This window comes from Python bivittatus, unplaced genomic scaffold (genome assembly GCF_059951505.1).
Source record: "Python bivittatus isolate LINGU-HERP-01145 unplaced genomic scaffold, Pbiv_v1 ctg000400_np1212, whole genome shotgun sequence".
NCBI classification, from domain to species: Eukaryota; Metazoa; Chordata; class Lepidosauria; order Squamata; family Pythonidae; genus Python; species Python bivittatus.
In genome coordinates this window covers 4,066,821-4,093,465 of record NW_028277073.1, presented here as the reverse complement: position 1 = coordinate 4,093,465, position 26,645 = coordinate 4,066,821, and the positions used below count along the sequence as shown (strand labels likewise).

Here is a 26,645-nt window from a genome sequence, read left to right as displayed (position 1 = left end):
GGACAACAGCTAGTATATCATCATGCAATCAAACATGCTTCTCTTGTTCATATGGCCTCTGGAAAAAGGCACTTGGGTGCACAGGTTCCCAACCATGCTGTCCTTTTGGTGTGAGCTGGGACAAGAGTCACAATTTGAGATAAAGTGAGATGCAATGGCAGCACGGCCATTCTCCAAATATACTATAGAATGGTAGAAATTTGTCTCCAAAGCAGTGTTTCTCAAACTTGGCAAGTTTAAGACATATGGATTTCAACTCCCAGAATTCCCCAGCCAATTCAAGCATGCTTTTCCATAACACCAAGAAGGTCATTGCACTTACCTTGCTTCACCCCATTTTTCCTATTGTTCTAGTATCATAATGCTGGGCTTCCAAGATCTTTTGAAGATGGGGAGAGCTTAGATGTGTAGCCAACACTAGCCCATTATATTTTCTTAGCAATGTTGCCAGAATTGTTCTCTATTTTAGCCTCCAAAACTCACTCTTAAGTGAGGAATACATTACAGAATCCCAGAGAAGTCTCCATTCAAATCAATGGGTATCTCCTTGCAGCAGTACCAGTGTGTTTTGCCCTTCTGGAATATGTTTCCAAGTCTCCAGTTCTGCAATTTCCTAACTGCCTCCCATTCAAGTACTATCCTGGCCCATCCCTGCTTAGCTTCCAAGCCCAGTGCAGACACTACCATCTAATTAACTGCTGTCGTATACTGTAACTTCAAAGGGATTTCAAAATTAGACCAAATAACTAATCCCCTGGGACATTTCTTCCTTTTTTTCTTTTTTCACCATAATCAGAGCAGCTATTTGCAAGCCTCTCAATATTATAAACAGCAGATCGTTTAAGCAGGGAGCTGATTTCAGGAGCAGCTGATTGTAAAGTCTTCCCTAAGGGGCTTCTCCGTAACAGGGAAGGTTAGGATAAGCTTCCGTCCTTTAAATTTCAGACAGGTTAAAAGAATGAACTCTTCACCAGGCCTGACAAATTTTAACATTTCTCTTGGGTTGCTATATAAAAGTTCCAGTTGCTTTTGCCACATCTCACTCCCTTCCACTGAAAGCAAATTCTAAACCTGCCTCTGATGTTATAATCCCTAAAGCTACTGAATCCTAACATTCAGCTGGAAAGGAGGATTCTGTTCTGTGCTGAGTAACTCCACAACTTTTTAACAAGGGACTAACACAGTATTATACCCAATTCATTTACGGCACATGAAATGGGCACTCTTCACTGAGTCTATTGCATGCACCTCATTAGGGTAGAAGGCAACCTTCACCTAGATTTCAGACCACGTGAACAAACTTCAAAAGACTTATAGATCTAACTATGGAGAAACTGTGGGAAACTTCCATGCATGAAAATGCTAATCTCAGAAATGTAAGAGTTAGCATTTTAGTTCTTAAAGACCTGGAATACAAGGCTTTCATTTTCTATTTCCTAATTGCGCAGCTTACATGCTTTCTTGTCAGAAATCCAGAGCAAGCGGATGGATGCCACTCAAAGCCATCCATGTCACAAAACCATCCTAGAATTGCTCCTGAAAGTGGAAGTTCTATCAATTTTAGTTGTCGAGTAGGGGTGCCTTCACATCTATTACATCCTCATTTAGTGTGTATACTTATAAAACTTGCATAACATGTTCAAAATTACCCAGCTTATTTTTCTGGTTTTAGTGGGTTTATGCTAAAAACTTTTTCATGAGGATCCTAAAAGCAATTTTTGTTTCAAACTCTCACATATAAAGTTGACTCTGAAAGTGTTTTTAAAAGGCAGAAGTCTTTATTAGGTATAATTATGGTTTTTCCTCCAAAGTACTCTTCCTCCAAATCCATGTGGAAGATTTGAAAAATGCCAATTTCCCTGCCAAGGTAAGTACCAATCAAGTGGCCCGTCTGCTAATCTGATTTCTGGTGAAGCTGTATGTTAGCATTTAAAATGCTTTGTCTGCTGAACTATGTACTCCGAGGAAGGAGTCGAGCTGAGCTGAGCTCCATTGTTATAGAACAAGCCCGAACATGACTCAGCAGGTGCTAACCAGTCAACGTTTAAGCAGTGTTTAGGTTCCTTTGACAGAACCTCCTCGCTGTCGTCTACATTAACTGAAATGCAGTTGCTCCAGCTGTTATTAGGCCCACATTCTGATCGCTAAGCCGACTGACACCCAACTTGTCCTTTTATCCTTATTACAGCCTTGCCTCTCTGATCCTCCTACTCTTACCCATCTCACATTTAAATTTAAAATGAAAATTCCCTGCATTTTTTTTTGTTCGCTTCCGTGAGGTTGCATTTATGAAGATCTACAAAACTCACAGATCTCCCGCTTTTCATAGTGAGATTTTTAAAATCTGTGTATGTGTGATCAAGACACCAATGCTTACGAAACTACTTTTTCCTTTATTAAGCAGGTACCCCTTCATTCCTTTTTCTCTTTGTGTTTGGGTGAGCTGCTGTCGTCACTGGTGTCGCGATGAGCATCCTGCCGAGCTAGCCATTCCTGCTCCAACTGCCTCAGCACTTCCTTGCTGAGGAGCCCCTGCTGTATTAGTCTTTCGGCCAGTGCACCCTTCAGGTGGCCCGGGTGGCCCTGCTGTGCGTCTGCAGACTGAAAGCTCCTGGCTTTAGGTCCCCTGGCTCTTCGGGGCCCTTGGACCATCCTCTCGTTGCTTGTGGAAATCTGCGCCTTTTCTGCCTGCAGCATCCTATCGCTGATTCTGAGGCTCTCACCAGGAGCGTCCATTGTCTCAGAAGTGGCTTGGGAAGCCTGGATCAGTCTTGTAATATTCAGTACTCCAATTTGTATGATGTCATCTAGTTTCTTCTGGATGGCCCTCACATGACAAGGATCTGGGAACATGTCCATAAACCGGTAACTGTATAAAAAAAGTACAAGCATACAGTCACCTTGAGATTGGGAATTCTTGGAAAACCAAATCAATTCTCCCTGGGTCTATAAATCCCTTATTTGGGGGCACTGCTTGACAGAATTTAGAGGATCTCTTATTCACCAATCTCTGGGGTATGTAGCTAATTAATGCAAAGCACTTGCATTTTTTCACTCAAAATTCTACAACAATACAGTTGTGATATGCCATATTTTGTGTTTGATAATTAAATCAAAAGGCTTGGATGGAGATTTAAATATTATACAGGTAATCCTCGTTTAGCAACTGCTTCATTTAGCGACTGTTCACAGTTACAGTGGTGACAAAAAAGTAACTTTGCAACCAATCCTTGCATTTATGACCTTCACAGGTCTGTAAAGCAAAGGAGAGCTGAAGTAAGATCATAAAAACAGTTGGAGTTTCACCTAATGACCGCTTCACTTAACGACTGAGTTGCCAGTCCCAGTTGTAGTTGCTAAAAGAGAATTACCTGTATAGACTAGCATAAAAGATGGGATAAATCTTCTATGAGCAAAGGCCCCTTTTCTTCAAGAACTAGGGTCTAGCAGGGGCTTCTTCCTTGAGAAAGGAAACTGGAGACACAGACATCAGAGACATTTTGGCAAGGATGGATGTTCACCCCACAGCATTCTAAAATGATACATTCTCACAAGAAAGCTGTATCATTAGAGATTCATTCTCCCGATGGAAGACTATTTCTGTTCCAAAGCTGGCCCCTTAAGAAGAGAAGGAGGAAAGAACCAGATTTCCGTTCCAATACCTCAGCCAGAGATAGAGATCAAGAACATCATGAACAGCTTCGAGATGCACAAGTTCCTTAATGTTTTTGGGTGGGGCCAGAGGCCAGTTAATATGTCTGCAGAGCCAATCAAACATCACAGGTTCACTTCTACTGAACTGCCGTGCAAACTGGAACACAAAAAAAGTTATGAGGCAAATAGTATTTCCACAAGAACAATGCCCTTTCATTGCCAAACACTCTCTGCAACAGTCTTTTGTTTTTCAACCAAGTTCAAGTAGGAAAACAATCCCCATAGTTTATAATATTAGCTTTTTAGTTCAGCACTTAAGTTCAAATAAGAGATAAAAACATTTTTCAGTTTTTCAAAGCATCAGCAAAATATTACATTTCTCCTAGCACTTAAGAATGTGCATTGGAAGAAAAAGAAAACAGCGAACGTTCCAATGCTTTTGTAATAAGGAGTAATTGTCCATTTTGCTTTTCTTGAAAGTTTCTAACAATTCCTTATGCTTCATGGAACAGAAACTCTGCTCAAAATATCACATGTTTTGGGTTGAGGGATCAAATCAGATATCTAGTCTGCTAATCCGCATTAGCAGGGGCACCGATGGCCTCTCAGACAAGAGTCAGTCCAGCTGATAAACTGAGATTGCCTTAGCCAACTCAATTTCTGAGAAACTAAGCTGGGTCAGATGATTACCCAGTAATGTCTTTCCCCATTAGTGCAAGAACAGAATTTGATCTCTCACACACTCTTTTTTGATTGGGCATAGACATTTGAATACGGGGATCAGCAAATGATGCTGGGTTGCATCCCATCCCCAATTAAACAACCAGATCTATAATAAACAACATAAAATCAGAGACAGTGCAAGCTCCTCATTACTCGGTCAAGTTCTACGGTTCTAATGAAATCTACGGAAGTCTTCCTGATCTCCTGACATAGAAATTCCACATTTGCCACTCAGGAAATTGGGGCAAAAAAGAACATTTTTTAAAATGTAAATAAGAAATCTCCTTGTCCCCCACCAAATGGTAATGCTAGAGAGGTTATTTTCAGGGATCACTTAAGCCACTACTACAAAACGCAGGCACACCCACTGCTTTGGGCATACCAGGAACCCAGAAAGACGGCTCCAGGAAATGTGTTAAAAAACTGAAAGCATTACAGAACAGATGCAAGTTACCTTTAAGAGTGAGGTGCACACAAAAGGCTCCTTTTGATTAATGGGAGCTGTACAAAACACGTATCTTGCTCTCAGGTGAAGTGGAATATGCTGAATCATCTTGGCTAAAAATTTGAAGTTATCAATATTGCAGACAAAGTAGAGTCCATCAACTTGAGAAAGGCTCACGAAAATATCCTACTTAAAAAAAAAACACACGTAACTAGACAAAATCCCAGCTGTTAAAAGCTTTCAAACATTCATATATCAGTAAATTTGAACATGTCTGTTTGCTCTCCATCCCCTACCTCCTCACAATACTGTTGGAAACCTGGTTCAGTTCTCATACTCAATGTCTTGTAATCTGGCCCTTCCCACATACTTTTGAGTGTTCCCTCTTTCCACTACATGTTTTTCCTGTAGAAAAATGCATTCTGATGGATGAAAAGGTGAGATCTTTAGAACTGTTTTTTTTTTATCCTGCCTTATTTTTTTTATAAATAACTCAAGGTGGTGAACATACCTAATACTCCTTCTTCCTCCTATTTCCCCCACAACAAGAACCCTGTGAGGTGGATTGGGCTGAGAGAGAGCGCGACTGGCCCAAAGTCATCCATCTGGCTTTCATGCCTAAGGCAGGACTAGAATTCACAGTCTCCTGGTTTCTAGCCTGATGCCTTAACCACTACACCAAACTGGCTCTCTCATGTCAAATATGGGTTTCAATTTTGATATGTACATGTTTATGTACATATGTAAGCATTTATAGTTTTATTCTGCAAATTTATATGGCCACCTATCTTAAACCATCTCTGGATGGTTACAAAAGCATAAAAATAAAAACATACATTAAAAACAGGAAAAAAAGCAAAGACATCAGGTAAAAATAACTCTTCAATCAATGCAGAACCAAACGTACAAACTGGGCTCCATTAACATCCTGGCTGTAAAGCCTTGAAGCAGCATCTGGATTTTTAAGAACTTCTGAAAGGCCAACAGGGTAGGGTTGAAAGAGACAGGTACAAACATATCACATCCTTAGCCCCTATAGCTTCTGCTTTTTGACAATGAAATCACAGTCCACTTTATTCTGGGTTTGGAAGCATGATTTTCCTGCTCTTTTTAGAGATGTTTTTGCATCTGTCTCTGTGAACCTGTGGCAGCAACTGGTTTTTGAAACTGGAGATTATAGTGTTATGGAAATAGAAATTTCCCAGCTGCCAAACATGAGAGTTCAATTGGGCAAGAGGGCTGCAGTCTGATCACACATACCACATTATCTTCCAAATTCACGTCTGGAATATAATCCAGCAGAAGAAAAAAGGTTGTTCTATATAAAAATAAATCCAGGGTAGACAGTGCCTAACAAAAGCTTACTGTACATAATTTAGAAAAAACATTTGCAAGAAAAAAATGATTTAGGGGAGTTCTAGAGGCAATATGCATAGGTGGCAGGACCGTGTGTGGCCTAGGGATCAACCATTCCTGACATAGATAATATTCTCTAGATGAGCTAATGGTCAGATGGCATTTTCTGTGTTAATTGTTCATCAACTATCCACAGATCAAGAGTTCTAAGTGGAATTGAATCTGCACTGCTGGCTTTTAAGTGTGTAGTACACAGTCCCGTGAATGAAGAATGAGTTATACAAAAGGAAGCCATGCGCTCCATCAGCCCTCTTCCTCCTGCAGCTCCTCAAGAGTCCAAAGAGGAAAATTGCAGTTACAACTTTAAGCTTTGCTATCAGCTGCAGAAGCAAACATAAATATAGTCCTGTTTTGTGAAGACTGCATGTGTCTAAAATTACGTGAGCATAAAACGCCTAGCATGTCCTAGCTCATGTAAAAGCAACATTCAAATGGCTGCATGCTGTAAAGGTAAAACTAAGAGGCTTTTCCATTCTTACAATCAGATTTGACAGAGTGGCTCCTGGAAGGTGATATGCAAACATCTCAATCTGCTCAGCTGTGGGATGCAGGCCAGCAGCCTGGAGGGGGGAAAAAGAAAGGCGGGGGGAGTCATTTTTCTCAAAATTAGAGCTTTTAACATTTATTGCATCAAGATGGCAGGTACAACACACATAAAAAAACAGGGAGAGCTTCCATCACACCAGTGTGACTGCCATGTTGCCTTTTTGGCCGTACCCCATGGACACCCCTGCACCCATGCAAGGCTTACAAATTATGTGGCTGCTTTAATGATCTGAAGGAGACACCTGTTGCTCCTGCATATTGGAAAACACCTTTCAAATACTTTGTGCACCTCTAGATAAGAAGCAGTCGTAATTTCCATGAGCAGAAACTTCTTCATTCCCAACGTGTTCTGCTCATGGAAGCTGCTCCGCTTCATCTGCAAGTGCTGCATTCCAGTTCACATCAGTTGTCTCAGTTGTCTCTGAGCCTATTCAACCCACGTTCAACCCAAGGGGATCACAGCACAGCAGCAGAACGTCTGCTCTGTGCAGATCTGACATTGTCTGTTAACAGTATCAATTGACAGGAAAGGCCTCAGCTGAAGGTCCAAGTAGACATTTCTAGGTTAGATAAATAGCAAGACCTGGTAGAACCTCCCTGTGCTGGATATGATGAGGTGTAGACTGGCACATCTGGAGGGCACCAGGTTATAGAAGGCTGTGGAAGAAAATAATTCCTAGGCTTCTATGATTAACCCTAACTGAGTTGCCGATTCAGAGCAGTTTCATTATCCAAGAACTGTAAGATGAATTTAACAAGACCAGAATGTTTATTAATCTACCTCTATAGGATCCACGGGCTCACTTAAAATTTTCTTTAGCAAAACGAGGTCATCCGCATGCATCGTAGTAACTTCTCCTTCTTTAAATACGGTACTAAATCGGCCAGCTCGGCCTGAAATTTGCAGTGCCTGAGAAGTGGTGATTGTATTAATTTCCTTTTCTCCTTTCTCATTGATATGTGGCTTTGTTAGAGAGTTGAAAATGATCCTTTTTATGCTCCTAGAATAAATTAATACATTTGCATTACAACAAGGTTATTCCCAAAATACGATCCTAGCTGAGCCAACACAACTGACTACCAACCAAAAATGTAAACTGAGAAAAGCTGCTAGATGGACTGTGAGGGAAGGAATCTCTGCCCAATACTGAAGCCTCCATAGGGCCATCTACAATATAAAGAAGAGAGTTCACCCACATAAGCTTAGCACCTATCTCACGGCTCTTGGCTTCTACAGTTGCTAAAGATCAGCCTTACAGCCATCAAACTCTCTCTGGTTCTATCAATACCTTGGCCTCACTGAGAGATCACTTTTAATTTATCCAGTATACTTACAAATTGAGTCCCATCCCAATTGCATCTGTAGCAACCATGATTTTACACGGATCATCCGGATCATTGAATTTCTTTGCCTGGGTAAGTTTTGTTCCTGAAAAATAGATGAAGTCCCAAATACAAAGGGGATCTGAATATTTGCTTTTACTTAGATTTACAATGTAATATTTACTATTTTAAAGTTCCCTTTTGACACTGATGTTTTTAATTAGGTGGTGAAAAAATACAGCATCAAAAACTGTATTAGGACCAGCTGTGCTGCGTGACTATAAAGTACGCCCCAGGATCACACTCTCTGCATTTACACAGAGACAGTATCTGCCTGGAGTAGTGTCTTCCGCATACAACAATATGTACGTTTATGCAATATATGTTTCTGATAACAGAATCTTAATTTTCTCAAATTGCTGAATTTATAGTGGCCATTCACACAAGCCACAAGGAACTGCCAGTTCATGCTACTAATGTCTCTGAAAGATGGCTTCAAATTACAGAAAAATATTGTAATATAATGGAGGCTGAGCTGCTTGGCTGAGGAAGGGACAGCTGAGGAAAGAAACTCTTTTTCTACAGAACATTTTAAGCAGAGGAAATATTGCCAAATGCCAATATCATAGTAGGAAATTTTCTATATTGGCAGGGATTTGAACTAACCTTTGGGGATATTTTCTAATTCTATTACGGTTTTGGTGGATCAGCATGAAATAAAGGCTTCTTAGATTGGTACATCTCTGGCGTTTCTCTCTTACATCTTACAAGGAGCCATTTTGCTATCCATACAAATCTCCATGAGAGAAAACCAAGGATATGTCAGGCCCCTTCAGAAAATACAATTCATACACAGTAATAGAAAACTTTTTTTAAAAGGAACTAAAATAAAATGAATAAACTGAGTTGCTATTATTAGATTATCTTCAAATAGCTGCTGCCTAAATGCAGAGCAGTTAATTCAAGAATCAGTAAATGAAACAAATAGTGGATGTAAACACTACAAATTTCCAAAAGCAAATAAACAAAGAAAGAACACACCTAAACTAATCTAATCTATCAGAGATAGAAACGTGAACAATTTAGGAGCCTTAGTAATTCTCCTTTTGGATAATCATTAAAACAAGAAATATTTCCCACATATAATCCACCCAAAATATTTAGGAGTATGTACCAGGTGGAAGACTTCCATATATGACTGCACATTCCAAGCCTCGGAATTCAATTTGTCGACTCACGGAATAAATATCATTCTTATTGAAACAAACAATACAGTCTCCAGGGCAAAGGTTATCCAGAGATTCAAGTGCCTTATCCAGCACCTTGATGGGAGTAAGCCTCTTGTACTTTTTCACCTATAAACAGATAACACTATTCATTGTCATAACTAGCATACAATAATACTGAACAAAAGACATGGGTTACAGTCAAGAGACCTAATCTCCTTCAAGCAAGGGGTTCTGAACGGACAGAGATATTTCAACCTTGCCCACAAACTGACCCTGAAAGGTTGCCAGATTTCAAACAAAGCAGAAAATGAGCAGGAGCAGCACACAGATCTTACTACACTGCTGCTTCAGCTTAATCTTGATCACAGGCTGTAAGAACAAATATTAAAAGTGAAGGACCCTAACCGGTGCTCCTCAACCTAGGCAGGCCATTCAGCAACACCTTTGGAGCTATTTACATTAAAGAGAGCAAATATGGGAAACAAACAGGGACTAATAGAGGTGAATATGTGTAGCAGGGACTGAACAATTGGTGAATGAATTTTCTTAAAGAGTAGATAGGGAGGGAGATGGCATCTATCGGGGTAAAATAACTTGTAAATTCACTTGATATTACTGCATGCTTCAGTCATTAATAAAAACTGCTACTTCAAGAACAGTATTTCCCTTTTGCTGAAGAACAACAGTGTGTCACATCCTACAACTGAGTTTCAGAATCAGTTTTTTTGGAGTTGGGTGGCCTCAAAATCAAATTAAATTTCTAGAAGTTTCTCAATAGTGGCCAATATAGGAAAAACAAAATAGCGTATAAAAGTACTGTATAATGTACATCATAAATATCATTTAGCAATTTAGCTTTAAAGATAGCAACTGCTGGTGGAGGGGATGAGTTTTAATATACTGTCTATTTTACCTCTTAAGGAAAAGCAACTGGAAGAAGTCTTTAAAACAGGTTGGACAACTGGAGGTTTCAAAGGTGTTGGCAGGCCTAAGCCACTTTTCTGCAACCCTAGGAGTCCATTCTGTCCATAATTATTCAAAATCAGAAGTATTGTTATCATTCCTTTGAGATAGGAAATGCCTGAAAACTGTGGTGTAACCCCATAGCAGTGTTTCTCAACCTTGGCCACTTTAAGATGTATGGACTTCAATTTCCAGAATTCCCTGGCCAGCCATGCTGGCTGGGGAATTCTGGGAGTTGAAGTCCACACATCTTAAAGTGACCAAGGTTGAGAAACACTGCCCTATAGTATAAGTTATAATTTTTAAAAGGAAAGACTGAGAAAGACTTAAACTTACCTCCCAAACTCCAGGAAAAAAATGGAGTTTTCCTCCCCACCTTACCCAACAGCCCCACCCACTGGGCCTCCTTTCCTATCCTAGACATACAGAGAATGAAGCAGAGCACCTACCTCAACCTCTTCCCCTGTAGTATACATGAGCTCTGTCACTAAGTTAATAGCAGCTTCTTCACCACAAACATGGACTTCTTTTGCACAAAGTCCTGAATAAAACATAGACATGCAATCTGTAAAAGGCATTACAAAATACTATTTTCGTGGAACAAAATGTTTTGTCTATAGAGTGTCATGGCAAGAGAAGCCCAGGAAGTCCAGCTTGGCACCTGTCTCTGAAGCATCAGCACTCCAGTCAAATACAATGCAGGGAAAGCAATGCTCTCTTTTCAAAGCTATAATTCTCAGAACAAACATCTAAGGCAGCCAAGCATGTGGGATGTTTTCCATGGCTGAAAGTGTTGGCAAATGTACTCTGAACAAATCTGGAGAGCATGAGGCTTGGCAAGACTACTCTAGAACACCGTGCTGCAGATTACATACAATAAAGGTAGTCCTCGACTTATGACAACTGGGACTGGAATTTCCATCACTAAGAGCATCACTTAGCGACGGCAATCCCTGCAGTCCTGGCTGCCATCGTTAACTAAATCACAGCGGTTGTCATGCAAAGCAACTTCCTGCTGGCTTCCTGCAACCAAAGTCAGTGGAAAAGCTGGCAGGAAGCTGTAAGTGGCTGCTCCAGGTGATGGGGTGCACAGGGATGCACGAGATGTGCAGCACAGGCTGGGGACACATGGAGGTGCGGTGCAGGTCAGGGAGAGTGCACAAGGCTGTGGCACAGGTTGGGAAAGGTGCACACGGGGGTGAGCAAGAGGGGCAGTGCAGGTTGGGGAGGGCACATGGGAGTGCAGTGCAGGTCAGGAAAGGTGCGTGGGGTGCACAAGAGGTGCCACATGGGTCAGGGAGGGTGCACAGAGGTGCAACATGGTTCAGGGGGTGCACTGGGGTGTGGCGCAAGCAGAAAGGGTGCACAGGTGGGGGAGACTTACTCCAGCGATTTGAGACCTTCCCTGCGGGCTTCCCCACTGACTTTCTGGGGAAGCTGGCAGGGAAGGTTACAAATGGCGATCACGTGATCCCGGGGTGCTTGGCAACTGGTCCTAAGCGTGAACGGGTTGCCAAGTGCCCAGACCATGAACACATGACGGTGGGGGCACTGCAGTGGCTGTAACTTTGGGGACCAGTCGTAAGTCCCTTCGTTCAGCACCATCATAACTTTGAATGGTCGCTGAAAAAGTGGTCTTAAGTCAAGGAGTACCTGCATGGATCAAGATAATACAGTTTAGTAATAATGAACACTCCGAAGACATACCTAAGAGTGCTCGTGTCCAGGCCCAGCCTCTAGAATGATCTTTAATCATCTGAATTTCATCAATCACAGCCACCTCATCTTAAAAGACAAACAATATGTGGTAAAAGGTAACTGTAACATTCATAAAGGATCACTAGAAAAGCAACAGGCATTTCCCTAACGCAGTTTTTGAAATGGGCATCCACTCGTTTTAAAAACTATTTTGTGTTTTCACTTGTCTGTCCAATGTTATATACAAACATTTCAAAGCTAAAATACATATTCAAAAAAGCATACGTACAGGGTGTATTAACACTGCACATCTCAATAGTGCAAGCAACGTGGGCAGCTGCTCTCCCTTCAGGATCAATACAGACTCGTTCTTCCCCGGTAACCAGGTCACATGGCACATTCTATAAGATTAAAAAAACCAAAATAAACATTTTCCTCAAGGATATAACACTGAACACATAAACAACACAGTCCAACAAAGCACTCAAAAGCAATAAGGAAACTACAGGTAGTCCTCACTTAACAATGGTAATTGGGACCAAAATTTCCATTGCTAAGTGATGCAGTTGTAAAGTGTGATGTCACATGACCGTATTGCTTAGTAATGGCAATCCCAGCATTCTCCATTGCCATTATTGAGCGAGGATTGTGGTCATTAAGCAAGGAGCTTCTCGCAATTTCCTGCTGGCATCCCACAAGCAAAGTCAATGGGGAAGCCGGCAGGAAGTTGCAAGTCCCAGGTGGCTCACAAGCAGGCCGGCAGGTAGGTAAGTTGCTGCTACTGGGTGGGGGAAGGTGCGCAGGTGGTTGGTGAGACATGAGTGCGGTGGGGCCAGGGGTGGCTACTGCCAGGCAGGGAAGGGCGCGAGTGACTTACCGGAGTGACTTGCAACCTTCCCTGCTGGCTTCCCCATTAACTTTGCTTGTTGGGGGCCAGCAGGAAAGGCTGCAAATAGCAATCACGTGACTGCAGGACGCTGCAATCGTCATAAGTGCAAGCTGTTTGCCAAGGGCCCAGATTGCGATCACATGACCGTGGGGGTGCTGGGATGGCCAGAACTTTGAGGATTGGTCCTAAGTACCACTCGTTCAGAGCTGTCATAACTTTGGTCACTGAATGAGTGATTATTAACCGAGAACTACCTGTAGTCTCATGACATAATGGGTTCATGCGGTCTGCAAGTGGAAGAATTCCATTATTAGAATTGAGTGGAACAATTCTCTTTTCCTCCCGAAGTATGGTCCAGAAGGATTTGGAATCTTCCAGAGCAGATTTCTGAGAGGGTTGGTGAGTTATAGAAGGGACTGGAGACTACTGACAATTGCATCCTCCCCATTCCAGTGGTGAAAGCTTTCCAACGGCCAATGTAATTAGCTGAATTCCACTTTTTTACTAGTTTTAGCTGAGTCCAAATTAGGAAATCCCCTGCAGATGCCCTTGAAAAACACTACAACCTTAAAACCCACCCATTCCCCATAAAAGCCCAACATTTTTCACCACATCTATTACAGGATCTTTTTGGACTCCAGATAGACACTGAAAACATGTATTATTAACCACCAAAAATGTTCCATGTAATGGCATGACTACAACAAAGTCAAAATCATATTGAAATTCAATGACATACTGACAGCATCATTACTCTTTTGGAAGATTTCATGGGCCAGGAGCTTTAAAGGACCACAGTATACTCCGGATTTTGCTTTTAAATATCTCTGGATTGCATGATAGGTTTTTCCACTATTTGTAGGACCAGCATGAAACACAATTTTTCTTTGGATAGCCCTGGCTTCTGGATACCTAGAACACACAAACAGAAATGCATAAATGAACAAAGTAATCTGGATTTGTACTTAAATCACCACTAAATGTGTAGCTGTGTAACATTTAGAAGACAATTTTTAATAGCAAGTTTGATTCATCACCCTACATAGGTGAAAAGAGGTGGGAAAAATGGGGTGGGGGAGAGAAAGGACAAAACAAGGGGGTTCTCTTTCTCAGAACCACTGCTGCTTCTTTCCTTATATCTGGGGTGGACAACTTGCAGCCCCCCAGCCCCTTTTTTGTTGCCCTGGAATACCCCCAGATTGCCTGCCAAGATTCAGCACCAAAATGGTAACATTTGACAATGCAATTTTTCAGAATATTTAACACTAGAAAGCTTTAAATTTTTGTAAAGGTTAATATGCTAATGTTTCTTTTTTTTAAAAAAAGGTTAAAAATTCCATCTCAAACCCTTCTTTTCTGGCGATGTCATAGCATCACTGTCATGTCTTTTGAATTTGTCTCTTAAGTACCTGCTCTGGCCTCAAAAAAAGGAGACTTTTATTCTATTCTAACTAAGTTTCACATGACTTCTCAAATACTACGTTTTTTAAATGAAGAAGCCTTTGGTTATTCTAAGAACTTTATTTTTTACTACATTTTTTAAAAATGGTATTTGTCTATAAGCTATCATTATTTAGAATCTGATTAACTGAACTTGGGTAAGCTTCATTACTGCCACTGCTTGTTATGGCATTATTTTGCTTCTCTGTTGTTTGATCCATTTGAAATACTTTAACTGAAAACTGTCCTCAACCAAAATTTACCAAATAAACTGAATGCAAAAGTGGTAAACAAATTACGTACACTTATGAAAATTTCTGTTTAACAATACGGGAAGCTGAACCAAGGCACTTTTGCACCAAAATTAAGCCCAAGTACTACAGCAAAAGAAACTGTCCAGAAGCCAGTTTTACTTGTCCAAATTTCCAAGTTCCTAAGCTTTAACCAAAGCTAAGATAGCCAAACATACATATGTACATACATACATACATGTGTGTGTATATGTATGTGTGTGTGTATATATACACACATACACACACAGTATTGTGCAAAAGTTTTAGGCAGGTGTGAAAAAATGCTGTAAAGTAAGAATGCTTTCAAAAATATATATTGTAATTGTTTATGTTTATCAATTTACAAAATGTGAAGTGAGCAAACAGAAGAAAAATCTAAATCAAATCAAAATTTGGTGTGACTACCCTTTGGCTTCAAACCAGCATCAATTCTTACACTTGCACACTTTGTACACTTGCACAAAGTCAGGGATCTTGTAGGATTAGAGTCAGGTGTATGATTAACCAATTATACCAAGCAGATGCTAATGATCATCAATTTCATATGTAGGTTGAAACACGGTCATTAACTGAAACAGAAACAGCTGTGTAGGAGGCTTAAAACTAGGTGAGGAACAGCTAAACTCTGCTACTAAGGTGAGGTTGTGGAAGACGGTTTCATGTCACAGGTCATATATCATGGGAAGACTGAGCACAGCAACAAAACACAAGGGATTTATACTGCATCAGCAAGGTCTCTCCCAGGTAAACATTTCAAAGCAGATTAAGGTTTCAAGATGTGCTGTTCAAGCTCTTTTGAAGAAGCACAAAGGAACAGGCAACGTTGAGGACTGCAGACACAGTGGTCAGCCAAGAAAACTTAATGCAGCAGATGGAAGACACATCATGCTTACTTCCCTTCAACACTGGAAAATGTCCAGCAGTGCCATCAGCACAGAACTGGTGGAAATCAGTGGGACCCAGGTACACCCATCTACTGTCCGGACAAGTCTGGCCAGAAGTGGTCTTCATGGAAGAACTGCAGCCAAAAAGCCATACCTCGGACGTGGAAACAAGGCTAAGCAACTCAACTATGCATGAAAACATAGGAACTGGGGTGCAGAAAAATGGCGGCTGGTGCTCTGGACTGATGAGTCAAAATTTGAAATATTTGGCTGTAGCAGGAGGCAGTTTGTTCGCCGAAGGGCTGGAGAGCGGTACAATAATGAGTGTCTGCAGGCAACAGTGAAGCATGGTGGAGGTTCCTTGCAAGTTTGAGGCTGCATTTCTGCAAATGGAGCTGGAGATTTGGTCAGGATCCATGGTGTCCTCAATGCTGAGAAATACAGGCAGATCCTTATCCATCATGCCATACCATCAGGGAGGCGTGTGATTGGCCCCAAATTTATTCCGCAGCAGGACAACGACCCCAAGCATACAGCCAACATCATTAAGAACTATCTTCAGCGTAAAGAAGAACAAGGAGTCCTGGAAGTGATGGTTTTGCCCCCACAGAGCCCTGATCTCAACATCATGGAGTCTGATTACCGGAAGAGACAGAAGGATTTGAGGCAGCCTACATCCACAGGAGATCTGTGGTTAGTTCTCCAAGATGTCTGGAACAACCTACCTGCCGAGTTCCTTCAAAAACGGTGTGCAAGTGTACCTAGAAGAATTGATGCTGTCTTGAAGGCAAAGGGTGGTCACACCAAATATTGATTTGATTTGGGTTTTTCTTCTGTTTGCTCACTTTGCATTTTGTAAATTGATAAACATAAACAATTACAATATATATTTTTGAAAGCATTCTTACTTTACAGCATTTTTTCACACCTGCCTAAAACTTCTGCACAGTACTGTATATATACAGTATATGCAATTATTTCAAATAAGACCCTGTGCAAGGTATGGCTCAGATGTAAATTAGTTTGCGTATCACACCAAGTGACAGTGTACTGATGTACAGTGACTGGCCTTACCCAAGACACTAAGCCACAAACCAACCAATGTTTAGTTAAGTGCAACATGTAAATCCAACCATGGACTAAAATCCTATGCTCATTAATTTCAAGCATACCCTAATTTAACTGAATAGAACTTACTCCAAACTAAAATGAGCAAAATCCAGCATCAGTGAAGTGATATAAATATTATTGAAATCTCAAAATAGTTAGATGTTTTATATAAAACTAGGTAATCTCAAATCCAATCTCCAACATTTCAAATAGATAAAAATCAGCTTATAATTTCCAGTAACATAATGTATCCATGTTAACTATAAGTAGATATAAATGTTTCAGCACAAATACCTATGCTAATGTTTACATGGAAGATATATGTGATTTAAAAATCTAACCAGTTTGGAGGCAATCTTAAATCACTGATTTTACGCAGATCGTCCATACACTCCAGCATAGGAAAGATCTGCTTAGCATGGTTCAAGAAAAATGGAAACAGATCATCAACGTGCCCTGAGAGAAGAAAGGAGAGAAAAAGATTTTAAAAATCACAAGTATACCACATTTCAATGGCACATTCAGGGTATCTGTAGTTTGCTAAACAGTTTTTGTCAGTACACAATCTTTCACACCTCTAAAAATTAACTGGGAAGTGTTTCCAAATGACCATCAGAAAATATGACAATTCTGAGTTAAACATAAGACATTTGATGCTGTTTCAAACTATATAAATAGCGTTCCACAAAAGATAAAAGTTAGTGTTTAAGTAAGTTTAACATTTATTAATATTAACATAATTGATATCTTATTTCAATTTACTTTTAATATTTTTATTATCCCAAGCTTTGTACTTAATACCTTCTATTTTATACATGCATCTATTTAGCCTTCCTTCTTTGGTTTTTAATTTTTCTTCTATTCTATAATTTCTGCTATAAAGTTGCATTAATCACTGCTCAATGACTGTAATAAATTTGATTCATTCATTCATGAATATGTCTAATAATATTTACTATTCAACTATATAAATAAGAGAGCTTTTTTTAAGAGGATGCTTATGAAATGTTTTGATGTTCCAAGCATCAGACACCCCCAACCTGGTGCCTCTAGGTGATCCGAACTATAAATCTGGCCATGATGATGGGAAAATTATCAGAGTCCATAAAATACATCCGAAGAGCATCAGACTGCAGAAGGCTGTTCTATACACTTACCTGCACCACAGCATATATCATTGAGAATAATGTGCAAATCAGGATTCAGAAAACTAGACTCCATAATGTACTTCCTAAAACTTATAAATACTTGATGAAAAAGACGAGCTGTAAAGAAAAAGAATAAACCAAAGTTCAGTACTGCACATAACATTCAAAATTCCTAAAATCTGAATCAAATCTCAGTAAGAATACTCTAAAACACATGTTAATGAAACTTAATAATTATATAATCCTTTCTTTTTAACAGAGCTATTCAAGTGGATTTAGTTACTAACATGCTCTTCAAGACATTTCAAATATTAGAGACCTGATAACCTAAGCCTACATTTTTATTATACTGTAACATTCAGGCATAATGCTAGTCACAAAAGACCAGATTTAGAAGCAGGATCTGTAGGGTAATACACAGCTTCCATGTAACCAATTTGTAAAGAAGAACTAAAAACCTAACAGGTCAAAAATTTCAGCCCCTCCCATTCCAGTGACATTATCATAATCCCTCTTGTTGCTCTCGAAGAGGAACAGGAAGAGTAGGACTAGGCCCCAATTGAAGAAAAAAATGCCTGCCCCAGCTTAGAATGTAACACTCAAAAAGAGATCAGATCTAAACATGTGGTTTTCTAACAGCTGAAAGAAACATCCAGTAATATTAATTTATCCCCAAGAACTACATACCATCTAGTCCATTTTCTGCTGCCAGTTTTTGAACTTCTCTCCTCTTGCAAAATTTATTTAATGCTTTCAATGCTTCATCTAGAAGACAAAATATAGACCCTGTCATGCTTACTGAATCAAAAAATGGGTTGTACAAATGCAAGGAAAACTTTTTCCTCAATAATTCTGAAGTTATCCAGAAAGCTTTGGAAAGAAGCAGCTGTCACACAAAAACTGTCTCAGTTCACATACAGTGAATTCAGTCATTCCTTCATCATTCCTGCTGCCTCCTCTTACAAGAAACTACAGAGAGAATCTAGCAAGCAAGTTTCTGTTATTCCACCCCAAGGATTGTGGATTGGTCATTAAAAAAAAAAAACACTAGAGAAATCAGTTAACAGTGTTTTTCTCTCTGGTTCTGAAAGAACAAAACAAAGTGTTCTTCCACGATGTAATAAATATATCGTATTGCATTATATTCGCAGCATGCTGAGTTGTAGTAAGAAATGGTAGGAGTGACTAAACTCTCTCATGATTAAGCTATAATAGGGTATTCTGTGAACTCTCCCACTACAAATCCATATTTGGAGCTAAGAATCATCATTGAAACTTAAGAATAGGGATGACCAGCACTTTGGATCCCAAGCTGAAAAGGTGTTTGGAAAAGGCAAAGGTATGTCAGGTATGTCAAACCTACCAGCAACTCTTAAAGAAGCTCTGTCTTTTTCTGGGCTCTCACATTAGCCTCATTTTCCCAGGAAAATAAATGAGTAAATCTTGAAAGCATGCCTATAACCCACTCTGTCACATCTTGCCTGCAATCACCTCTTTCTCTGGGATCACATGGTTACTGTATGAACTCAGAAAAAGATGCAACCATTAGATGGTATTTTTAACAGTGGATCTTGGAGGAAAAAATGACATGGAAGAAATAAAAGCAATGAGATGCATAAGTGCAGGAGAAGAAAGCATGAGACCTATCTGAAAAAGTATTAGAAGATAATCTCCCAAGAGAATTAATAGACAAGTAAGCATAAAAAAGAGGATGTGGAAGCTGCTTGGAAGAGAGTAAAAAGAATTATGTTCAAAGTGCCACAGAAATGTATGGAATTTTGCTAAATGAGAAGTTTAAAAAGGATGCTTGGTGGTTATGAAGTGAAAGTGAATAAGAAAAAAATGTTTCTACAATTATTAATACAAAAAAATTAGAGTGAAAGAAATATATTGCATATGTGTAGGGAGAAAACCATGGTTGCAAAGAATGTAATCAGAGAACAAAGAACAGTTAAGATTAAAAGAATAGAAAATGCAGAGCAGTTTTGATTAATTTTTTTCTTTTACTCATAACTTCTTACATTTTTTCTTGCTTTCATAAGATTTCTTATTCCATAAAGGGAATAGTGTGATTAGTGGGCAGGTATGTATATTACATGCTATGTAGATTCAAGGGTTTTCATAGCATGGTATTACAATGTATGACTTTGTTTTTAACTGTCTTGTATGCTATGTTTCTCCTCTGAAACCCTAGCAGCTGAAAGAGAGAATATAAGGCATCTAGAACAAAATAAACAATAGTTTCATGTAGAAAAGGCTAGTTTTTCCATCAATCTGCTGTCATTAAAAAAAGAAAAAAAATGCTTCTTAAGAAAAAGAAATGGAACCCACTGCATTTGGAGATGTCTACAAATCTCCAGTTGGAACTTCCAAATGTGATAGCTGTTCTAAGCAGGCAGGCAGAATTGCAAATGGTTGCTTTACATGCACTGCCTCTACTTTGTCACTGAAACTGTTCCCTTGCAACATCAATATGTAATATCCTACTTATTTATTCATCACTTGTATAATACTATTTTTATTTTATTATACATGTTCTGATTTATCTTTAGACCTGATTATTCTTATTGTTTTTCTGTTATCTATAGAGAGATGTATGTAACAGTTCCGTTATTGGATATTTACTGTATCTGGCCTTAGGGTGTAACAAACGGATTTGATAATATCCCATTTACTAATCTACATTTACTAATCCTGTAAATATCCTATTTACAAGGGAAAAAAAGATGGGAGGGGAAAAAAGCAAATTTGGTGAGAAGCACAACTTCGGGCTTGCCTTCAGCACGCAGCCTTTGACTTTGCTGTGCGTTTCATCGCTGCTCAGGTAAGCCCCAGAGGCTTTTCTCGCTCTGAAATCCTTCCCCTGCCATCCCACCGATCCACCCGTCCCCATCCCGGAGCCAGCCTTTCCCAAGCAGGAGGCCTCCAAGCGAGCCAGGCTCAAGGACGGCCAACCCTCAGCCAGCACCGGCCACGCGTGGCTCCTGATTCCCCGGGCACAGCCTGCCCAGCGCCGGCGCCCAGCAGCCCTCGGGGACAAGCCCGCCGCAGCCAAAGGAAATGCGCGGGAAAGCGGGCCCGGCCGCTTGTCGCGCGGGCCTTTCCTCCCCGCCCGCTTACTCTTATTCAGAGGGCTCGTGAGCTCGGCCCCGACGTCGTCCTCCGTGCCGAAAGTCTGCGGGGTCACGGGAAGCGGCACGAACAAGGACGTGTCCAGGCCTTTGACGCCCGAGTCCTCGTCGCCATTGGAGGAAGCGAAGAAAGCGATTCTCGCCGTGGCAGGGACAGAGGACGCCCGGCTCAGGCCACCGCCCCGGCTCCGGAGAGCCAGAGGGCATCCGCAGCGGAACTGGCCGGAGGGGAGCCGGGAGAGCAACCGCGCGCAGCCGGTCACGGACATCGAAGCAGCCCTCAGGACGCCGCATGCAAGGCCGCGCTCGGCGATTGCGTCATTGCTAAGCGACCCAGCTTCGGGGGCTGTCTCTGGAAATGCCTGAATCGGAGAAGAGAAAAGATAAGCTAAAACCGGCCGTGTCAGTCAGGCCGATTCGAAAGCGACTCTCGTCCGAGCTACAGCGTGTCGGCTGTCGCCTCTCCCCATCCACACTTCTGAGCAGCGCCGGTCTTAGTAAAGAAAGCCCCCCCGGCAGCGCGGAGGACACCGAGCCAAGCCCCCTGGCTCGCGCCGGAAGCCGGCGGCGGGAGGGGTGGGAGTTGTAGTCCGAGGACGAGCGAAGCGTTCGCGCAGGCTGGCCCGGGGGATCGCAGGCACCTGGATGGGGCACGAGTAAGCCGACCCGCCGCGGCATGCCTGGGAGCCGCGGGGCGCACGGACAGGTAGGCCCGACGATTGCGCCCGCCCGGTTTATGCATTTACTTACTTATGTGGAGGAACTGCCTTGGCCTGTTCAGCCTCTCGCCGTCAGGAGGTGGGGAGACGGAGGTGCCGAGATTTTACTGTACCTGCCACTAGTGTCATTGGTACCCTGGGGGACTGCGCCGAAGGACGGCGGCTTAGCCACCTGTTCAGCCAATATGTGCGACATCCTTAGGTGCCGATCCCCATGGCCAGTTCTGTGAGCAGGTGAAGATGCTGCTTCTGGGAAGCAGCCTCCTGTCGTCTCTCTCTCTCTCTCTCTCTCTTTCTGGCATTTCTTTTTATTATCAGACGTTTTAAAGAAGATTCATAAACAGTGATGAAGAGAAGAAACAAGAAAAAATACAGGAATAAAATAGAAATGATTAAACAAGGGATTAAAAATGTCAGAGATTATAGTTTGTCTATTTATTTATACATCAAATTTATACGCCGCCCATCTCAGTATCAGTGACTCCAAGCAGCTCACAAATAAGCAGCATGAAAACATTTAAAAACTACAAAGCACGTTAAAAGACTACAAAGAAAGTTAAAAGCTAATTTAATTTTAAATTTTAGCTAATTTGATATGGATATTTATATTTTTACTGTTTTTAGGGTTTGATTTTGATTGTGAGCCGCCCAGAGTCACCCTCTGGGGAAGATGGGCGGCATATGAATTTAATAAATAAATAAATAAAATAAATAAATAAATAAACAAACAAACAAACATGGACAGACAGAGCATCCTCAAGGCTCCAACCGCCTCCAGTGCTGGGAACCTCCATTGGATCCCCAAGCTGGTCGGCAAAGCCAGGTCGTAACACTCTTCCAGAAGGCCAGAAAAGTGGGAGCCAGCCTCACCTTGGGGGGCCAGATATTTTACAGGGTGGGGGTGACAGCAGAAAAAGCTCTCCTCCTAGAACCCGCCAATCAAAATTCTCTAGCCGATGGGGTCTGCAACGTGTCCTTCCTGCCGGACCTGATGGGACGGGCCAATGTTACCAGGACAAGGCGGTTCCTCACGTAACCTGGCTCCGTGCCATGAAGGGCTTTAAAGGTGATAACCAACACCTTGAATTGGACCCGGAAGCAAACTGGCACCCAATGTAGCTCACGCAGCAGAGTTGTTACACGCGCAGCCCTAGGGGCACCCAAAACTGCCCATGCTGCCACATTCTGTACTGCATTCTGTTACTGAATATATTGTTCAAAAGATTAAAAATGGCTACAGTATTAAGCTCTAAGCTAATTAGGAATATCAAGAACTATGGTCAACACAGTATAAATCAGCAAGTAAGATTTCTCTGTAAATTAAGCCTAAGAGTCTGTTCTAAATCAGATGTCCTGTAAAACCGAAATATGGACTCTCTGTGTATAGACACCCAAATTTTAAATGTGGTACAAATCCATATATCAAGTTGTAATTGAGGAATGGTTCCAGTTTGAATTGAATTCTGTATCAGAATTAATTTCAAGATGCAAGGCTATTCTAGACATCAAAGCATGCTCCCACAACTTAGTTTGCTATTCTTCCAATAAGGAAATGAAACAACCTTTCCCATCAGCACTCTCAGGTACTTATTACCATAATATTTTAATTACTTTAGTAAAGCTTCTACTGGGATTCCAGCCCAAGCATCCCCAGGGGTACTTATTAGCCCACTACAAAAGAAATAATGAAAATGCACTGCTACTGTGAGTTGCCATTTTCTTTGCAAGGATTCTACAAGTGTGGCTAGTAGGCGGTTGTAGCATGACTCCACAACTGTAAGATGATGTGGGGGGGTTGCATCCAACCATGGGCAAGAGCATTTTTTCTATGCCCTGAATTTTGTGTGTGGTAAGGGACGAGTGACTGGTGTGGTAAAGATGCAGGTCATGTTGTCAACTCTTCTTTCTTTTCCGGTGTATGATCATTTCCTCTAATTACCAATCATGTAGGGCATGACATGCTGAAGCAGCTACCTGCTGCAATACCTGGCACGTTCACCTCGGAAAAGGGCAGCTTCCCACTGTTCTTGCATCCATTCCTGTGTTCTACTCCTACATGCTCACTACTGAGATATCCTCCAATGCCTCTCTGTTGGCAATCCGCAGGGTGCCAATGTCAGGATAGGAAGCAGGTGACAGCGAGGGTCCTTTTGTCGTCACTGTCCTCACCTGAAGCAGCCACAGAGATCCTGGCAAAAGCCAGCAAAGGAAGAAGGAGCCTACCGGTAAGTGCAGTTGTGGCTACCTGTTGGGTTCTATTGATTTTGCCCACATAGCCTGTCACCCCAGAACATCACGGTACTCAGACGTAGGTGCTGTGTGCACCATGCTTCCAATCTAGCAGTGGACCTTGGTGTGGGCAAGTATGTGTCTGCATGTACTTGCTAACATTTGTGTATCCATTCAGGGCTGCACAATGAGGGAGGGGTGTTCCCCGCTTCCTAATCCAGTGCCTCCTCATCCAACCACCTCTTCGGAGGACCCCAGGCCATCCACTTCTGCTATGGCACTGGAGGAATTGGACAGTCCCAGGCGACATGGTAAGCCAGTATCTCAAAACATCTGCCACTGGGGACCACCAGGCAGGTCATGTGCCAAATTAAGAGAGATGCATCCTCTGCCCATTTTGCCACTTTCTAACCCAAAGCTCCTTCTTGGCCCAGTTTAAACTGGAAGTGGAACAGTACAGTTCATAACAAACCATATGTCCATTGTCTAATAGGAATGATTTCAGATAGTCATCCAAAGTGCTCATATCTCAAATAACTTTGACATTGTGCCACAGGAAAACTACAGAGGAAAGGAACTGAGACCAGAGGTGCTTCATCAGCTCTGGCACCAACATCCCAGGCAAGGGAAGGAAGTACCAGTATGGAGGCCTTTCGCCTTTCCCTGGAGGACCTCAGGGTATCAGTCCTCCAGAACAGTAAGCCTGAACCATTTCCAACTTTGTTTTACTCAATACTCACTTGGGATCAAAAAAAGCAAGGAGGCAGGGAGACACTCCACTATGGATTTGCCCCTTCAGCCACGCTCTAGCTAGGAAAAACATTCCCAGGTTTGCCCAAGCAGAGGGAAAAGTGCTTCAAGTCAAATGAATTGACAGATCAGAAGTCAAGAGGAAGGGTCAGATAGAAATGAAAATGTTGAAATCCATGAGAGAAGCCATCTTATTGAACAACTCTGTAGCTTCTTTGGATCTGTTAAAGACTTACCTACACACTCCCATCAGACTTGCACATTGGAAAGGAATAACACCAGTTCAAACCATTCCCTTTTAGACTGGCTCCATACCAGAGTGGTCACCAAAGTGATGATGGCTCTAATAGGACATCTCAGGATTCATCTTGCTTATCAGAGCACTCTTGAGGGAGAAAGCACTGAACAGCTTTCATTTGAGGGAGGTACTTAATTGAGATGCTAAGTATCTACCTCAGTGTTTCTCAACCTTGGTAACTTTCAGCTGTGTGGACTTCAATTCCCAGAATCCCCCAGAAAGCATGCTGGAATTCTGGGAGTTGAAGTCCACACAGCTGAAAGTTGCCAAAGTTGAGAAACACCGATCTACCTCAAGGCACAATAGGGGAAGGTGGAGTTGATGAAGTTGGAGTTGAAACACGTCCCACCATCCGCAGATGTGTCAGGGAATGTATCCCCCTGGGCTCCTCAGCCAACAGTAAATGGACCCCTTCAGGCAGCACAGCAGCTCCACCATCAGAGGAGCAGCACTGTCAGCAGCAACCTGGGCACAATATACTTTCGTGAGATATTCTGAAAAAATTGCTTCTACCAATACACCTTTGGGCTTTTCATGTTGCAGAGAAGCTTTAACCTTTCCTGGCTCTCCTTGGAAATACTGTTTTAGTACAGGTAGTCCTCATTTAACAGCCATTCATTTAGTGACTGTTTGAAGTTACAATGGTGCTAAGAAAAAGTGACTTAAGACCAGTCCTTGCATTAACAACCATCACAGCGTCCCCGCAGTACATGATCAGAATCTAGGCACTTGGCAACCAGCTCGCATTTATGACAGTTGCAGCATCCTGGGGTCATGTGATCGCTATTTGCGACCTTCCTATGGGGCTTCTGATAAGCAAAGTCAATGGGGAAGCTGGATTCACTTAATGACCATGTGATTTACTTAATGACCGCAGTGATTCACTTAACTGCTGTGAAAAGGTCATAAAATTGGGTCTGATTTGCTTAACAACCGTGCCACTTAACAACCAATTTTCTGGTCCCTATTGTCATTAAGTGAGGACTACCTGTATATCCATTTCCTGTTGGCTCCCTCTTTGGTGGCCAAGAACAGTAATTGAACTTACTGTGAGCTCATGGGATGTGGTACCTTTAAGATAGTTTTTTCCAATTCTGAATGGAATCACAATCATCAGCCTTGGTGATACAGCTTCTTACGTTACCTCTCTTTGACCTCTCTCAACAGTGAAAACAATGAACCGTCGTTTAGAAGCACAGAATAGAAGACTGTGTGCCCTGGAGGAGTGGAGGGCAGAGTCAGAGGCCCAGAGAAACAGTTTGCCCTAGCCATCCACGTTCTCCTATCCTCCTCCTTCCCCCAGTTTCCATTTGTTTTATGTTTTTGCATATATTTAAGTAAACCTTTTGGGGAAGGGGAGTCAAACAAACATGTTGTCTCATTTATTTTATTTTACATTAGATTTATACCCCACTTTCCTCCTGGAGTTCAGGGTGGCAGACATAGCACTCTCCCCTCAATTTTCTCCCCATAGCAGCAACTCTGTCAAGTAAAGACCTAGTCCAGCATCTTAACCACTACACTACACTGGCTCTTTTCAGGCCTATTCCACACAGCAGAAGCTCACCATCCTCATTATTCTGTCTGGGTGTTGGTGTACCTGGTCTGGCCACAGGTACAGCTGCTTTTGACATTCACAAATAATTCACCCTCCCCACCTTTCAGCCTCAAATCCTTTCCAGCACAGTAAAAACCCAGTGGTAGGCAAACTCACCACATCTACTAAAGGCATTCCAGGGACTAGGCTGTGTTGATTT

The 26,645-nt window shown here is 41.7% G+C and overlaps 1 protein-coding gene and 1 long non-coding RNA gene across 2 annotated transcripts; one reads left to right on the top strand and one right to left on the bottom strand.

Moving 5' to 3' along the window:
* Nucleotides 1-1,756: 1,756 nt before the first annotated feature.
* SUPV3L1 (Suv3 like RNA helicase) lies at nt 1,757-21,229 on the bottom strand. The gene is made up of 15 exons (XM_007427494.3): nt 20,882-21,229; nt 18,449-18,526; nt 17,771-17,878; nt 16,955-17,069; nt 13,630-13,798; nt 12,287-12,398; nt 12,007-12,084; nt 10,749-10,840; nt 9,282-9,462; nt 8,120-8,213; nt 7,566-7,785; nt 6,718-6,798; nt 4,832-5,008; nt 3,663-3,811; nt 1,757-2,869 (listed from the first exon to the last, which is right to left on the bottom strand). The coding sequence occupies exons 1-15, from the start codon at nt 21,159-21,161 to the stop codon at nt 2,413-2,415; spliced, it is 2,391 nt and encodes a 796-aa protein (XP_007427556.1). The 5' UTR covers nt 21,162-21,229; the 3' UTR covers nt 1,757-2,412.
* A 210-nt stretch (nt 21,230-21,439) lies between these two features.
* Nucleotides 21,440-26,257, top strand: LOC103060140 (uncharacterized). Its single transcript, XR_456064.4, has 5 exons — nt 21,440-21,598; nt 23,718-23,836; nt 24,019-24,151; nt 24,397-24,537; nt 26,056-26,257. It is a non-coding gene; the product is annotated as an uncharacterized LOC103060140 (long non-coding RNA).
* The last annotated feature ends 388 nt before the right edge of the window (nt 26,258-26,645 follow it).

Excerpts from the sequence above, each read along its gene's own strand:
- SUPV3L1 (XM_007427494.3), bottom strand. The coding sequence starts at position 21,161 with ATGTCCGTGACCGGCTGCGCGCGGTTGCTCTCCCGGCTCCCCTCCGGC. Across the intron at positions 13,799-16,954 it reads TTAAGATTGCCTCCAAACTG|GTATCCAGAAGCCAGGGCTA; the intron begins GTTAGATTTTTA and ends TGTGTGTTCTAG. Across the intron at positions 7,786-8,119 it reads ATTGGGATGGGACTCAATTT|GAGCATAAAAAGGATCATTT; the intron begins GTAAGTATACTG and ends AATTTATTCTAG.